At 30.6% G+C, this 16,653-nt stretch overlaps 1 protein-coding gene and 1 non-coding gene across 2 annotated transcripts; both read right to left on the bottom strand.

Moving 5' to 3' along the window:
• Window positions 1-286: 286 nt before the first annotated feature.
• On the bottom strand, window positions 287-358 carry TRNAT-CGU. The gene has a single exon. It is a non-coding gene; the product is annotated as a tRNA-Thr (tRNA).
• Window positions 359-2,434: 2,076 nt separating this feature from the next.
• LOC120082575 (tRNA (guanine(9)-N1)-methyltransferase) lies at window positions 2,435-8,863 on the bottom strand. The gene is made up of 3 exons (XM_039037811.1): window positions 8,335-8,863; window positions 4,957-5,316; window positions 2,435-2,909 (listed from the first exon to the last, which is right to left on the bottom strand). The coding sequence occupies exons 1-3, from the start codon at window positions 8,752-8,754 to the stop codon at window positions 2,676-2,678; spliced, it is 1,014 nt and encodes a 337-aa protein (XP_038893739.1). The 5' UTR covers window positions 8,755-8,863; the 3' UTR covers window positions 2,435-2,675.
• Between the last annotated feature and the right edge of the window lie 7,790 nt (window positions 8,864-16,653).

Below are 16,653 nucleotides of genomic sequence, written 5' to 3' on the forward strand. Positions count from 1 at the left end.
ACTTATGAGAGGATTGAACTCTCACATTTCGCTTACGGAGTAAATGTACTCTACCACTATATTTTGTGAAAGTCATTGTTGATAACTTAAAAAATAAATAATAATAGTAAAAAATAAAATAAATAAAATAAAATCCTTTTTAATGGGTAGCATAGTTTTTCATAGAATGAGTAGTTTTCTATCTTCTTTCATAAAGTATGTAATTTTGCTGATGTGCATTGGAGCCTTTGTTGGTAAGAACTTAAGAAAGAATTTATTTATATTTAAGTAGTAATACAAAAATAAAAGCTCCCAGCGAGGATCGAACTCGCGACCTTTCGCTTACGAAGCGAACGCACTACCACTATGCTATGGAAGCAACTGTTGGTAAGTAACGAATCAAATTATTAAAAAAATTTAACACAAATAAACAAATAACTAATAAGTCAATCAATGTAGAGACATTAGATTTTCATTCTAAAACTATGAATTCATCGCTTTCACATGTACATAAATTTTCTTTAAATATATGCATTAACATAGTATTAGAGATAAATACTGAAATCAAATTGATAGCATAACTTTTTCATTAAAGTGGGCAGTTTTCTATCTTCTCTTAGTCTTTTATTTTTGTAATTTATTTAAAAGAGTTATGTCATAAATCTTTTATTTAAATATTATTTTAGTCCATATACTTTCGACTTTAGTTCATTTTGATATATATAATTTTAAAATATTCAATTTAGTCTATATACTTTGAATTTTGATTCAATTTCGTCTATGTATTTTCAAAACATTTTGTTTTATGCTTCTACTTTTGAAAAGAGATTATCATGGTCCCTATTTGCAAAATATTAACATATAATATAGGGAAAATCAGATAAAAATGAAAAAAAACCCCGAAATAGTTACTTTTAAAGGTAAATGGACCAAATTAGTATTTAAACTTTTTATCAAAAGAATGAATATGAGAGATGATAAGGAAATAAATGCCGATAATAGGAATTGGAGCATTTAATGCTTACTTCCAAGCTAAGGTTCCTATTCATGGTGAAGAATTGCAACTATTCATGCATTAAAAGGCGCCTTTTCATCCAGAGTCATTATGAATCTTAAAATTCAGATTTCATCCACATGTTTAATGAATTATGTACCAATGCAATTTCATATATTTATATTTATGAGGTAGTTGAAAGGGTATCAAATGAATTTAGTCAATTAGATGAAAGGATGTGATCTTTCATACTGTTATTTTTATTAATTTAAATATTGTTGTAATCTCCACATTTTGTAACAGGACTTTAATTTTGAATAAAATTTTCTTAGAGTTTGATCTCTCACTTTATGCTTTCTTTATATTCTAGTGTTTAGAATGCACGTTTTAGGACTTTTAATTTATTTTGATCAATTAGATTGTGGAGAGTTCAAAATCTTGAAGTGAGGAACAAGTTCTTCTTTCTTCTTGATCTTTGATCAATCTTCCAAGCCAAATTTGTTTTAACTTTTTTGGAATTGTTATCATTTTGTTAATTGGGGTTATTTTTATTACAGCTGTGAGGGTTGAGTTCTCATATGTGATTGAGGTAGTTCCCTTCACCAAGAGATGAGAGAGAACAATACCCATTCAACATTACATATATTGTATTTTATTGCATAAAAATTATTGTTGTTATTTAACCAATTTTGGTAAAAATTTAACTTCAAGAGACTAAATTTAAGATTTTTTGCAAGTATAGGGACTAAAATTAGACAATTATAAGTATGTGAACGAGAAAAAAAAAACTTGAAAGTATAAGGACTAAAATTAAAAATTGAAAGTATATGAACAAAAATTGAAGAAAAAAACTTCAAAGTATAGGGACCAAAATAGTATTTTAACTTCTTTTTTTTTTTAAGTTCTAAAGTTGAAGTAAGAAGATTCGAACATTTAACCTCCTACTCAAAAATATATTTCCTAGTTCGTCAAGCTATCCTCAGATAGATCGAAGTTCATATCTAAATTAATTTCAATTGTTTTAATCTATTTATTTATTATTGATAGTTACATTAATATAAATACTAAAATTAATTAGAATATTTTTCAATTAAATCTTACTTTTTCTTGAGCAAAAGAAAAACCTATAAAACAAACCAATATTCAACTCCTAAATATTATTCATTCAAACACAAACATTTATTATCTAAATCCCATATATTTAAATTCTAAGTATTTAACTTTCAAGTGTTATCCATATTCGTATCTGCCACCCAAGCAGGCATAAAACATTTTGAAAAAATGTGGCCCTTGTTTTTTGTTTTTTTTTTTTTTTTCTCGATAATATGTGAGTAGATCAAACTTCAAATTTCAAAGTTACAATACAAATTCATGTCAGTTAAGTTATATTAACGTTGGTTCTTACCAATTATAATCCATTTGTTAGAGTGATCACAAAGACCAAAACAGCTCGAGCAGAAATACCGCCAAGAAAAACGTGTATAGTTAGGATTTATTTGTTTGTTTGTTTTCATCAGTAAAGAAGTAGTCTCTTCAACTAAATTTTTACAAAATTTATCTTCCCTTTCAATCTATGTTGTATGTATTATAAACTAGTCGACAATGAAAAAATCAGAATCCTTTAACTCAGAAAGAAGCCTACCAAAAAATATAAGATACTTAGAATAGAATCTCTGACTTGATTCACAATTGGTCAAAGCCATTACAAAGTATCGTCACTGGAAGATACTTCATCACACTTGGTCTTCTTCATCTCGTGTTCGTCATCTCCGTCTCCATCTCCATCTCCATTTTCTTCCTCATCTACTGGATGGTCACTGTTAGAATCAGCTCCACATCTTTTTCTTTGAGGAACAACCTGAAAGAAAGAAGCCTTCCAGTCTCTTGTTTCCAAATACTTGAGTAGAATCTCTATGACTTGATTCACAGTAAGGACCTGGAAATGACATGGAAAAAGTCCAAAATATTGTAAGAGAACAATTACTAAATTATAAGAAGTCAATTTGTAATCTAGTAGGTAGGTAATCTCAAAGGCCTAAGCTCATTTGGTTTTTGCCAAAAATAAAGCCTAATTGATCCACTTACCCCTACAAAATTTGGTTAGGAAGATTTTTTTTGTAATCGCTGTTGCAGGTTGATGCCTCATCTCCTATTTGTTATTCATCACATTATTCTATATCACAATATTGTCTCAGTTTCTATCCAGAAAAATAAGTTGGATCGTGGCGCTTTACCAAGGTAACTTGAAGATAGTAAAATGAGGCTTAAGTGGGTATGGCGCTCTTTTATAGAGCCTAATGCTTTGTCGCACATGGTAATCACCAAATGACCTAAAAATTTAAGCTAATGAGTGAGGTAAATTTAATTTCATATCATCTAACACTTCCCTCACTTACGGTCTTGAAATATGAAGAAGGTCCCACAAGTGGAAATCAATATTAATTGAAGAGGAAACAGCATTGCAAGGGCTTAAACACAAGAACTCCCTAGACCACCTGCTCTGATACCATCTTAATTCACTAATTGACCTAGAAGCGTAAGTTGATGGGTGAAATAAATTTAATTTTAAATCATCTAGCACTTATTATGAGCAAATATGCTCTATACCTGTTTGAGTGCGTCTCAAATTGTAGGGTTTAAGTCTCTAATTTTCTTTTTCTTTTTAATTATTATAAATAAATATTTTTTTAAAAAAAAACTTGTTAGAAACCAAAGTAGTATAAGATGTCTTTGTCCCACATTGATTAGAATGGGATGACCAATGTGGTACTTAAGTGGTTTGGCTCTACCTCCTCAATAGCTAGCAGGGGGTGTGGTTCTCCAAGGTGCTTAAGTAACAATGGTATTAGAGCCGGTTGTTGACATTCTGAAGTGGAATCGGTGGAGAGTTCTAACCAGGTGTGGGCGAGTGAGGTACCATCGGAGTAGCCATCGAGACGTCGACTTTCCGAAAATGGGTATTGTTAGGAACCAAAGTAGTATGGGATGACTCAAATACTTGTCTTTGAGAGGATTGTGTTGGGTGGGATCATCGGAGATGAGCATCTTTGCATCATGACTCAGTTTTGCCTTTCTTTGAGAAATTTCAATTCCATTTGGGTTTTCATCGTCCTTCAAATAAGGAGACAACAGAGGTGTCAGCCCGCTTCAGGAGCTTTCCATATCCCCCTTTTCCATTCTTCTGTCTTTGGAAGGCTGAGATCTCAAAGAAGGTCAAATTCATTGCTCAGCCAGTCGCACATGGATAAGTTGATACTTAGGATAGCATCCAAAGATATTCTTTCCTTTTGTTAGTACTGGATTGGTGCATTTGTGTAAAGCATCTTGAGGATCTCAACCATATTCTTTGGAGTAGTTGGTTCATGCAATCAATTTGGATTCGCTTTTTGGTGTCATTTGCTATCTATTTAGAACCGACCATGGATTTTGTTCTATGATGGAGAAGGTTCTTTTGCCCCCATGGGGTATTTGGTCAAAGAGGAATGGTAGAATTTTAAAAGGGGTTAAAAGATTTTGGAAAGAGATTTGGGAAGTTGCTAAATTCATCGTCTCTTTGCCATCACAAGGGTTCTTTTAATTGTCAGTTAGGTCTTATTCTATTTGATTTGAGTCCTATTTTGTAGCTTTATTAGGGCTCCCTTTTGAGGTGTTCTTTTCCTAATATGCCTTGTACGTTCTTTCATTTTTCTATAAAAATAAGAAGTTATAAGGATTGGAGCTCACTTGAATTCTTAATCTGCCATTTTTATAAGTTTAGGATGACAGGATTTAGAGCCCATGAATGCGCCTCCTGATCCTTAGGATGTTTGTCTCTTTATTGTATATCGTAGGTATTGTTTTGTTCTTTCATTATCTTAATTAAATTTTTAGTTTCCTTTTCACAAAAAAGTAGTAATAATAAAATAAAAATTTTAATTTAAATTCAAATTTAGGGTCCATGAAATGCGGATAAAAATGATTAGCATGTAAAGACCAAGGTATACCTGAGAGCTAGACATCTTCAAGTAACTTCCTATTGGAAGTTTTGCGGTTTGAATTCCCTGTTCATGTGCTTTCTTCATGGTAATCCCTTTCCATCTGTTACGATCGACTAACCCACCAATGATATAAATTTTCTTTGGATCAAGGTCATCGAGCACAGTTTCGGCATCTGCTGTGAGATATACCAAATTTTCCTTCTGGTCTTGCAAAGCATCTATATATGATCTATGTTCCTTCTCAATGATCCATTTATCAAATCCTGGAAGCCTTTGCAGTTGGGTCTCCATTTCTCCATTACACCCAGTCAACCAGAGATGACCAGGAGAAGGACATCTTCCATTCACCGCATAACAATACATTATCTGCAGGTTTTTACCCAATAAAGATACTCAGAAACTATGCTGTTTTCAGGAGATCATCAAATCATTTCTTGCTAAATTAATTGAGAATTAACAAACAAAATAAAGAACGCTGCATGAGGATAAAACGTTAAAGTTCTCAATACAGTAGTCAGAAGTGAATCGTTTGAATGTTGAAAAAGATCCTATTTGACATCACAAATAGAAAGCAGTGTCCTGACCATAACTAAATGTGAAGACAACAAAAAATCAGCTATAGAATGCTGTGGCATAGGGATAATGTAGTATTTCAAAAATGTCATGGCATGATAACTAACTAATGTAGAAAAAGTCTACTCAATAAAACATGTCATGCTTTGCAGTTGTTATCTCTCCCAAAAAAAAAAAAAAATATTGCATCTTAGTCTATTCTAATTAAATAGAGCTCATCCCAGACCTTAGTAGAAGTACCGAGTATTTAGGTGCGATATAAAGTCATCGTCTCCCATTAGTAAACTTGTACAATCGTATGATTCAGAGCTAAATTCAAACCTACAAATTTATGTTTTTATTAAACAAGTAGAAAGTTTAGATTTTGGAAAAAGAGTGATCCTATGATGCTAACTCTTATTCTTTATTCTCTCGTCTCCATCCTCCCATGGTTCTCCATGGTTTTGAGTTTTGAGTCTTTTGACAGGGTGAGATTAGTCAAGCATTTGATTGATTTAAGAGTGAGGCGGCTAGTAGGTGTGGGAAGGTATCCATTATCCAAGGCTGTCAGAATGAGGAAGCAATAGTTCCTTTCACTCTGTCAACCATGTGTATCCATATAATGGTTGAGTGATCGTTACAAGGCTACGGCTATAGGTTCAGTGCAATCTAATACCAAATTATTCTAAGAATATTGATCGATAACTATTTGGTTGAGTGGAGAATATCTCTGAAGGATGCTTTAGCTGAAAATTTCAAAAAATATATATATATATGGCAATAGAAAAATGCACCCATTATTCCTGCAGGAGGAGGGAAGGTTGGGAACCCTTCCACGATACCATAAAGGGTACCCAAGGACAATGGTGCAGACGGCAAGTCCCAAACCATTTGGTTCAGTTAGAGCACGTGAAGGAAGATCACAATATCAATAGGGATGGAGTACATATAAAAATCTCAGACATCAATCTTGGAAATATGTGACATTAATAGACCAGGGGATAAGTAATTCAACATCAAGGATTAACACTTCCCAAGAGGTCACATTTTCAAATCCACTGGTGAGCTTACTAAGGAAAATCATTTGTCTGCAAATTTTGGGTCTTGGTGAGTGGACTTTATTTTTTTTGAAAAAAAAAAAAGACATCAAGGATGAATACGAACAAATGCATTTACATTCACTCGCTCTCATTTAGTGTGAATTATACCCTCTCTTTAGCTCCTATAACCTTACTTCTTTTATTGCCCAATGGAAGTGTTTTCTGTAATTCCGTTGTTACATAATTTGCCTTCTTTTGTATAAGTACACACATAGACTTCTAATGTTGGAAATGAAGGATAAGGATCCCATGGTAGAAGCTCAGGCTACTCCTCCTTGTGGGAGATAGATCAAAAGAATAAAGCTTGGCTACAACATGGCCAGTGGGATATCCTACTAACCTTCTAATGTAGATCATTATTATTGGTCTCTTTCAATTCCATTTAATAGATAAGTGGACTCCACTAACATTTTTGAGCAAGCACCATGTTAGAAAGTCAGTAGAGTATCTTACCGACTACAACTGGTGTCTAGTGCCGTAGGCAAAGCAATTATTTTTAAGATCAAAATATACAATATCCCACTTAATATATGATCTATAGACACCTTTCATTCATCGTCAAAATATGTGGGGAATTTATCCAACACACTAAGGAAATTTTGAGGAAGCTTCACTTGGTTGAATGCATATCAAAGACAAAAAAATTTAACCAATTACCAACTAAAACCATTATGTACAAAACTGGAGATGAGCATAATACATATAACTTTCTGAAAACTATTTAACTAATATTTATCTTCCAAGAGCTTGTTATGGTATTTGGTTATACATAAAGGGCGGGGAAAAGGAGGGAAAGTTTCTTTAAAAGATTGTGCACAAGAGATTCTTTGAAGTTTCATAGGTTTGTAGCAAGAAATTTTGAATACTTTTCAAATGAAGGATTGCAATTCTATATGTACTCCAACTGAGTCTGGCTTGGAACTAAATAAAGACCGTGGAGGAAAGGAGAAAGAAGGTGAACAACATACTTTATAACCAAACTGTGGGTAGTTTGATGCATTTAATCTGCAACACACAAGATTTAGGGAGAATCTAACGTATCTGCATCTTTTTTGGATACTGAAAGGACCCTTTATTGCTTGCAAGAGACCAAAAATGATGGGTTGTTCTACAAAAGTGGGAAAGAAAAATAAAGAAAAATGAATTTCGGTAGTAATTATGTGGGAGATTGAAATGATAGGAGGAGCACTTCAAGTCATGAGTTTGTGTTGATCTCAGGCAGCATTTGATGGTCTTCCTAGAAACATCCAATTGTCACTTTATCAACTACTAAAGCAAGAGTCGAGTCTGCCAAGGCTAGCCTTTTCAAACTATTTGACTAAGAAACTACATTTCAATCACCTCCCAAGTCTATGGTCTTCCAAGAAAACAACCAGTTTTCCCTCTGATAGATTGGCCTAGTGTTATATAAAGGGCATGAGTATTGATAAGGGTTAAGAGGAATGAGTTTCCATGGTAGCTACCAACTTAAGATTTAATTAAGAGTTTCTTTGACACCTAAATGTAGATTGTCCCATGAGATTAGTCACATATATATATATATATATATATTTAAAAAAATGAAAACCCTTCTTAAGGAACATCATAGAAGAAGCCCTTCATTCCATTTCCATCTACTAGAAACATCTAACAAACCTCTTAAACAGACAGCATTTTAAAAGTCAATAAAACTACTCAGTACTCGCACCACAAACAATTAATCAACCAATTGAAATGAGTAACAAGAAAAAACCTGCTGAACAAGACTGTGAATCTCCGAAGGGGTCATGAGGTGAGAAAATTCAAGGTCGATGACAATATTTTGGCCACAATCTTTGGCTCTGTTAAGCCTCTCAATCTTCTTCTCCCTCTCCTCTGACCTCTTCCCCATCCTCTCCTTCCTCAGACTTCTCCGAGACTCGATCAGCTTGGATCTCTCCTCCTCCGTAACACTCGCCAGTGTGTCCTCCCATTCCTTCCGTTTGCGCTCAATATCTTTCTTCTTCTGCTCTTTAGCCTGAAGTTTCTTCTCCGCTTTCTTCGCTTCGTATCGTTGTTGCTTCAGTAGCTTCTTCTTCGCATTCTTGGAAAGGGGCGGTTCTGGAGGATTGAAGGCGAAAGGGGAAGGAGGAGGATCCATTTTAGCGCTCTGGTCCTCTTCTACGGCCTCCATTGTTGGCTTCGAGATATCAGTACACTAGGGTAAACTGCAATTGCCTCAACTGATGAACAAAAGATATTTGACAGTTTGGAACTTTGAAACTGAAACCATCCTTGTAAGGTTTTTTTTTAAAAAAAAAAAAAAATTCAAAATGAGGGTTTTTGAGAGAAAAAAAAAATTAGGAAGTCCGAAGTTAATATGTTGAGTTTGGAAGTTTCCTTTTCAAGTTCAAAGTTGTAATATTAAATTTTTCTATACATTTACAAAAATAGAAAAAGAGATAAATATGAAATTACTTATAAATGTACATATCTATTGAGGTTAAGTTATTTAACACTAATTTATAAAGTTGGTGATCTAAACATCTTATGCACGTTATATAATATGTATTTTTAAAAAATTGGTGTGTGTGGATAGATATGAAAAATCGGCATAATTGTTTTCTAACTCTTCAATATCACACATATTTTTTTAAAAAAAAGTATATTCAATTGGGATGTTAAGCTAAAACCTTTGCATAGATTTTATAATGGTACATATAGCCGTTGTAATTAAGGTAAATAATTTTTTTTGTTTTATACAGATAACAAAAGTACAATATACTTTCACATTAATGAAATGTATGAGTGTTGTAATATGTACCAAAAAAGGACATTAAGTGGTTCTTCGTTTTCCAAGCATTTTAGAATCCTATGGAGTGGGCATCTAGATTACCGTATTTGTTTTGCGATATTGTAAAATGTCTTGACATCTAGAGATTTTCAAACATTCTATGATGTCCTTACAAATAAAGCATCTCAAGAATTTTGGATGTCATAAATATGGATTTTTCAAATACACATATATCACTATTCATTGCATCACATAATTAAAATAAATAGTCATTTTTTTGTCATATAGTGGAATTTAAATTCAAATTAATATTTATTTTATAAAAGAGTATTAAATTCTGTTGTATTATCCTGTTGAGAAAAATAACGTATAAAATAACAATATAAATGGTATTAATTTAAAAATAAATTCAAATGGAAAAAAATTAATATGATATATAAGTTCAATTATATTTAAATTGTAAATTAATAAACAATCGTAGTGACATTCTTGAAAATATTTAAATTTAAAACTTTATCAAATATAATTCTTATAAAACAAATACAATTATCAAAATATTCTAGGATGTCTGCAGATTCCTACAAAACAAATACGGTTATCTAAAGATATTGGACATTTATAATTTTGTGTATCTATAACGGCAGGCATCTAGATATTCTGGTTATCTACGTTCCCAAAAAACAAACCGTCACTTAGGGGTTTAGGACTTTTATGACATCCTGTATCAAATGGTAGGTTATGGTTTATTATGCATGCATGTTAGTGTTGGGAATGCGATTAAAGTCTCACATTTACCAGATAAGAGGATGATAATGATATATGAAAAATGACAACTATCACCAATGATGCGAGGTCTTTTGAGTGAAACCAAAACTAAAATCATGATCTTTTTATATTGAAATGGATAATATCATACCATCATGAAGTATTTGAGGTTTTTTGTCCCTAACAAGTGATGGTAAAGTGGCGTCAGACCCCAACTCAACTATGTTTGCAAAATCCTCGGGTGCCGAACAAATAAGTGGAGAGCCTTATAAGATGCAATCATGCTGGTATCCACCCATGGTAAAATGATTTTCGCTAAATCATTTGTATTTAAACATTTTTTTATAAATTTATTTAAAATAAGAATATAAATGTGTCTGGTTAAAATTGTTTTTATACACGAGTTTGTTTGAGTAGACTATGTTTTGAGTATTTCTATTAATGTTAAATTAATATATGAGATGATTAATTTTGTATTTAAAAACATTTTCACTAGTAACTTTTTATATATATATATATATATGATCAACTAAGCTTGACAAGTTAGAGTTGGTTGTCTGAGACAATACGTGGAGTTGGTGGTCTGAATCGGTCATTGGAGGTGATCATCGAAGTTGGCCACCAAAGGTGGTAGTCTGTAGAGTTGGGCGTTTGGAGATGGTTGCTAGAGACAATTTGTTTGAAATAGGCTTCATACAGAGGTGGTCGTCGAAGTTTGGTCATCAAGGTGGTCGTCGAAACATGTATCTGAAGTGAATCGATAGTAGTCACCAATGATGGCTATTATCGGAGTTAGACGTCGGAGGCAGTCACTGGAATTGATCACACTAAGGTGGTCGTCAAAAATAACTAGTCATCAAATGTGGTCGTCGAAGCATGTTGTTGGCGTTGATTGACGCAGGAGTTGGTCGTTGGAGTGGCAACTGGGTGGAGTCATTGGGAACATTGGATATAGGAACAAGAAGTAGTGGAAGACGGAATTGGATGTTTCAGAGTGATTTTGTCATTTCCAATAAAAAATATATATATACTTAAGAAAAAGTTTTCCTCAATGTTTGCATAGACGTTTTATGGTGATTTGTCATTTTCAAAATTATTTTGAAACACGTTTTAATCATCTAGAATCAATTTTGATAATATGAAAATTACATCTAAAAATGTAAAATTAAAATTATATTAATTTTTAGTGATAGATGAGTATTTCATACCTATAAAAAAATGATAAAAATAATCTTGACCATTTTAAAATCACTCCCCAAGTGTCAAACATACACTAAACCTTACTTAAATTTTACCTTCACTCACACATACTCGAACTAACATATTGTTATGGTTAAAAATCAAGATTCTTAAACTCACGTATTCGACAACCATAGACTTCAATCAAATAATATTTTTTCCTCTGAAAAAATAACTTCAATAAAAGAAAATTATGCATAAGAAATAACTTTCAAATTCAAATTATTAGAGTTATAACTCTTTAGTTTAGCTTTTTCTCTAATAGATATAGAGTTTTTTTTTTCCTGACAATATATGAATGAAAAAATTGAACTTACTCGAAGTTGATAGTACATAATTCATGCTAGTTGAGTTATGCTAACGTTGATAATTCACAATATACGTAAAATTATAATTTTATTAATTAATCAACACAATTATATATCTAATAAATTCCCAAAAAGAAAAATCGAAGGTCTATTCTCTTCTTTATTAGTTTCAATGAGTTGAACTAACTACCGAAGAGGAGAGACTAATAATTTAATAAATAAATAAATAATAAAAAAAAAAAAACTGGGAAACAGAAATTACATAGACGGCCAAGTTATGTTCTAACTTTATTCCAATATCTAAGAATAAGACTAAAGTCCACAATTAAATTAGTATGCACTTTAATTTTATCTTAGTTTTTATATGATTAAATATATAATGATTGAATTCCTCCGGAGCTACATAAATGTTGAAGTGCATTGAAATTGACGTTGAATATATCAATCGAAATAATTAATACCATAAATTTCGTTTTTTTTTTTCTTATATCGAAGTTGGTTTGGGTTAGATTTATAGTTTGTTATCTAAGTTAAAAGATGGTGAATTTTAGAGTTATTTGGAAATCTTATAATAAAGTAGCCCATAACTTTAAAGTCCATGAAATTTTTGCTTTCTAAGTCAACTTTTTGGACAAAGAAACACTTTTTTTTTTTTTTTTTCGATTGAACTATATTTAAAGGTTACACGTATTTTTTAAAATAGAAAAATAAGAAAAATTATTTATACAAAATAATAAAATTTTAATATTCTTTTACAAAGATTAATAGAAGTTTAGTCGTATTTATTAATGATAAAAACTGATTGAATTATTGATAAATATTGATTTGTATCAGTGTTTTTTTTTTTTACTATTTCTGTAAATAGCTTGATATTTTTTATATATGTGGAATTTTTCTTGGATTATTTGGCTTTTGACATTTTTTGTTGAATTCTATTTGCCTTTTCCCTCAAAATATATTGAAAATATACTTTATAACTACACAATCTTAATTTTAGTCATTCAAAGTTAATTGTTAGATAATAATAATAATTGTCATGTAGGATAAAAAAAACAATATGTGAATATGTTTTCGAGTGTTACGATAAAATGTTAATCGATAGTAATTGTTTTTTTTTAAGTTCAACAATAAACTAATAATGAATACTAAATTTAAAGTTTTTTAAAAGTACCGTGACTGAAATCAAACAATGAAAATCACATAAATTAAAATTGAATAAAATTCAAAGTACAAGAACCAGCATGATGGCCAACATATTTTAAATATTGAAATTACATTTTAAATGGTAAAATGCACTTTTAATCATTAAGATTTAAAATTGACGTTTGTTTGGTCCCTTAAATTTCAAAATGAACACTTTAGTCCTAGAAATTTGAGAAATAGTTCTAAATGGTCATGGAGAGACCGTTAATTGATTAACGAAAAAATGGTGTGGCAGTTAAAAGATGAGTTAGCTAGCAGACATAACAAATTTTATTAATTTAATATGTAATTGAAATGATGTGGCATCCATCTCCTTTCCCTCTCCTCCATTCTCTCCTTCAACATCTCCTCTCATTGCCACCAAAGAACACCATTTTTTATTCTATGTTCGCTCACGAAAGAAAAATAAAAAACACAAGGGATGAGAAAATCATAAAGTAGAGCAAGAAGGAAGCATTATTTGTAGTCGTGGCCGCACCAAGCGAGTGAACGAAATGGGTCGACAATTAAATTGAAATATGTTACATCATTTTTTCATTAGTCAACTACTGGTCTGAGAAGTCTCAACAATCATTTAGAACTATTTTTCAAATCTTAAAAACAAGAGAGATGATCTATTATTTTACTGTAAGATGTCATGTCAATATTTAAAATAATAATAAGAGATTGTTGTGTATATATATATTCCTTTTAAATTATAAATAAAATCATACTTACTTTTATTTTAACTTAGTCAAATTTAGTTCTTTAGTCTCACATTAAGTCCAATTTTGTAACGACTCGAGTTCAAGAGGGGTACATGAATAAACCGATATCATATCCGAATGAGAGGAATCATGAGGACATGAAAGTATGGTTAAGAGAGACTTAAAATAATTTAAAGTTACTACCCATACCAATAAGGTGCATCTTTCTTTTCGGTAGCTCGATCATAAAAACTCCAAATTTAAGCGTGCTTAGCTTGAAGCAATCCTACGTTGGGTGACCTCCTGAGAAATTTCCTAGGATACATGTGAGTGAGGACAAAGCATGTTTAAAAGTAAGGATGACGTAGCTAGGTCACAGGGGATGCAGGAAAATGCTGGAATGAGAGGGATCCTGAGGACATTAAAATATGGGAGGCAAGTGAGGATGACGTAGCCAGGTTGCAGGGGATGTGGGGAAATGCCAGAATGAAAGGGATCATGAGGACATGAATTTCATGGTTTTCTGCTTCTCACGGTTTATGCTAGCATGTTGATTAGTAATACATGTTTAGGTTAAGTATGACATAGTAATTATTTGTTGCATTGCAATGAAGTCTAGTTAGCAATCTTATGTGCCAAATAATTAGATAAAAATATACTATGCACGAAATACCTAAATTAAGCCGTTGTGCTATGCAACTTGGATGTATAGTATGACAAGTATGCTTTTTCCTAGGCCGTAAGAGACAAAACTAATTCATTTTTATGGTATTTATAAGAGGCAATTACTTTGTAAATATTACATGTGGAATTGACGATTATGGTATGGAGTATTTATACATAGCATGACATCAAATCAATGATATAAGTACACGTGTAAGGTTAAGTAAACAAATGCAACTAAGTTTAGTTAGTTCTTCTCATAATGTATGTACTATGATAGGATATGCAAACATGTTGTATGTGATCGATGTGATCGAGTATGGAGGTTCCTTATGATATGAACCACTTACAAAATATTTCTATACTAGCTCTCCTAGTTTTATGTTTTTTAGGTAGTCACGTAGACGATGACAAGTTTATCGATTATTGTCTTGATAGCAAAGAGGAGAAGTCATGAGACAACTTTCCAAAATTTTAGTTTAATTAAATTAGAGCCACATAACGAGTTTTATGTTACTTGGTTTTACATATTATTATTTTATGTTTTTCGATGCTAAACTTGAAGTTAAAATTTTAGACATAGTTTTAATAGAAGCATGATATATATATATATATATTAAAGAAGTTATGTTTTATGAGGAATGATCTCGCTTGAAGTTGATTAAATACATGTAAAAACATTGGGTCATTGAATATACTATTTATTTGTTTCATTAATACACCACGAATTTTGGAAAGAAAAAAAAAAAACACTTCATAAACGTAACTTCATTAAAAGATGAATAAATTTAAGTTTTATCCCGCATAAATTAAACTTCCAATTTTTTAAAGAGGTATTGTAATTAAAGTGTGGGGTGGAGGAATCGAACCTCAAACCGTGAGGTTGATAGTATGAACATTAATATTTTATTTAATATATATATATATTTTTTTTTTGTTGTAAAAATAGAATAAAAAATGACAACATAGAAAGTTTCCTCTTGTAGTGATTTTTTTTTCTCTCAAAAGTATCATAATACAAATACCATATTAGTTAAGTTATGCTCGTTTTGGCTTGTAATGAATTTTATATGTATTTTCATATAGTAGAGATTTTCATCCTCAACCTCTTTGAGTAAACAAATAAAAACTCAAGACATCGTTTGGTAACATTTGTTTGTGTCTTTTTTTGTTTATGTTTTTGAAAATTAAGCCTATAGACACTTTTTACACATAAAATTTTCTTTCTTCATTATTTGTTTTTATCAATGGTTTAAAAAGTTGAGTCAAATTTTGAAAATTTAAAAAAGTAGCTTTTAGGCCACATTTGATAACTATTCTATTTTTGAAAATTAAGTCTATGGATATTACTTCCACATCCAAATTTCTTTATTTATTATCAACTTTTCACCGAGTAAAGTTTTCAAAAAGTAGTCTTTGTTTTTTAAATTTGGCTAAAAATTCAACCATCGTACTTAAGAAAGATGTATATCATTATAAGAAATATGAATGAAATAAACTTAATTTTCAAAAAACAAAAACAAAAAACAAATGATTACCATACGAGGCATAAATTACCATTTTTTTTATCAATGTACTTAGAAACTTATTCACAAATAGAATGTTAAATCACCCTTTTGATCTAATGTACTTGAAACTTATTTGCAAATAAAATGTTAAATTACCCTTTTAATCTAATGTACTTGAAACTTATTTATTTTAGTGTTTTTATTTAAAAAAGTACGAGAATTAGGACATCTCACACCGAATGAGGACTTTTTTTTTTATGTTTTATTTTTAAGATTTGTTGAGAGTAGAAAGAATTCAAATATTTAAAAATTCAATGATTAAAATGAAATAAACTTTAACATATGGACAAAAATAGTATAATTTTGGTTCAAATACTACCATAGTCTCTATATTTTGATGTCTGTCCAAATTTAGTTCTTATATTTTAAATAGTTAAATTTTAGTCGAAATACTTTTAATAAATCTTAAATTTATTATTGTTGATTCTTTAAAAATAATTTTTTTTTTGTTGTCTATTAACATTTTTATTATAAAATTAAAAAAATATTCACATATAAATTATTTTTTAATTCATTTTGATATTAATTAATTTTAAGGTACTAAATTTAAGATTTATTAAAAGTATATAGATTAAAATAAAAGAAAATTATTTTAAATAAAAAATGTTAAAAATATTTTCAAATATAATAAAGTGTCATAATTTATTCATGATAAAAGTGATATTGGGTTATATTTATAAATATTTTAGTCCATTTTATTATATTTGAAAACAACAACAAAATAATATTTTAACATTTTTAGAGAAAAAAAAATAGATATTGGGAAAATTTAGGGTGAAAACTAGAATTAAGTGAAGTAAAAGGAGCATGAAGTGAGAGATTGATCTTGCAATTTGAAAGTTTTAAGTTGAACTCAAAAAAGAGTTG

Source organism: Benincasa hispida, chromosome 8 (assembly GCF_009727055.1).
Source record: "Benincasa hispida cultivar B227 chromosome 8, ASM972705v1, whole genome shotgun sequence".
In the NCBI taxonomy this organism is placed as follows: domain Eukaryota; kingdom Viridiplantae; phylum Streptophyta; class Magnoliopsida; order Cucurbitales; family Cucurbitaceae; genus Benincasa; species Benincasa hispida.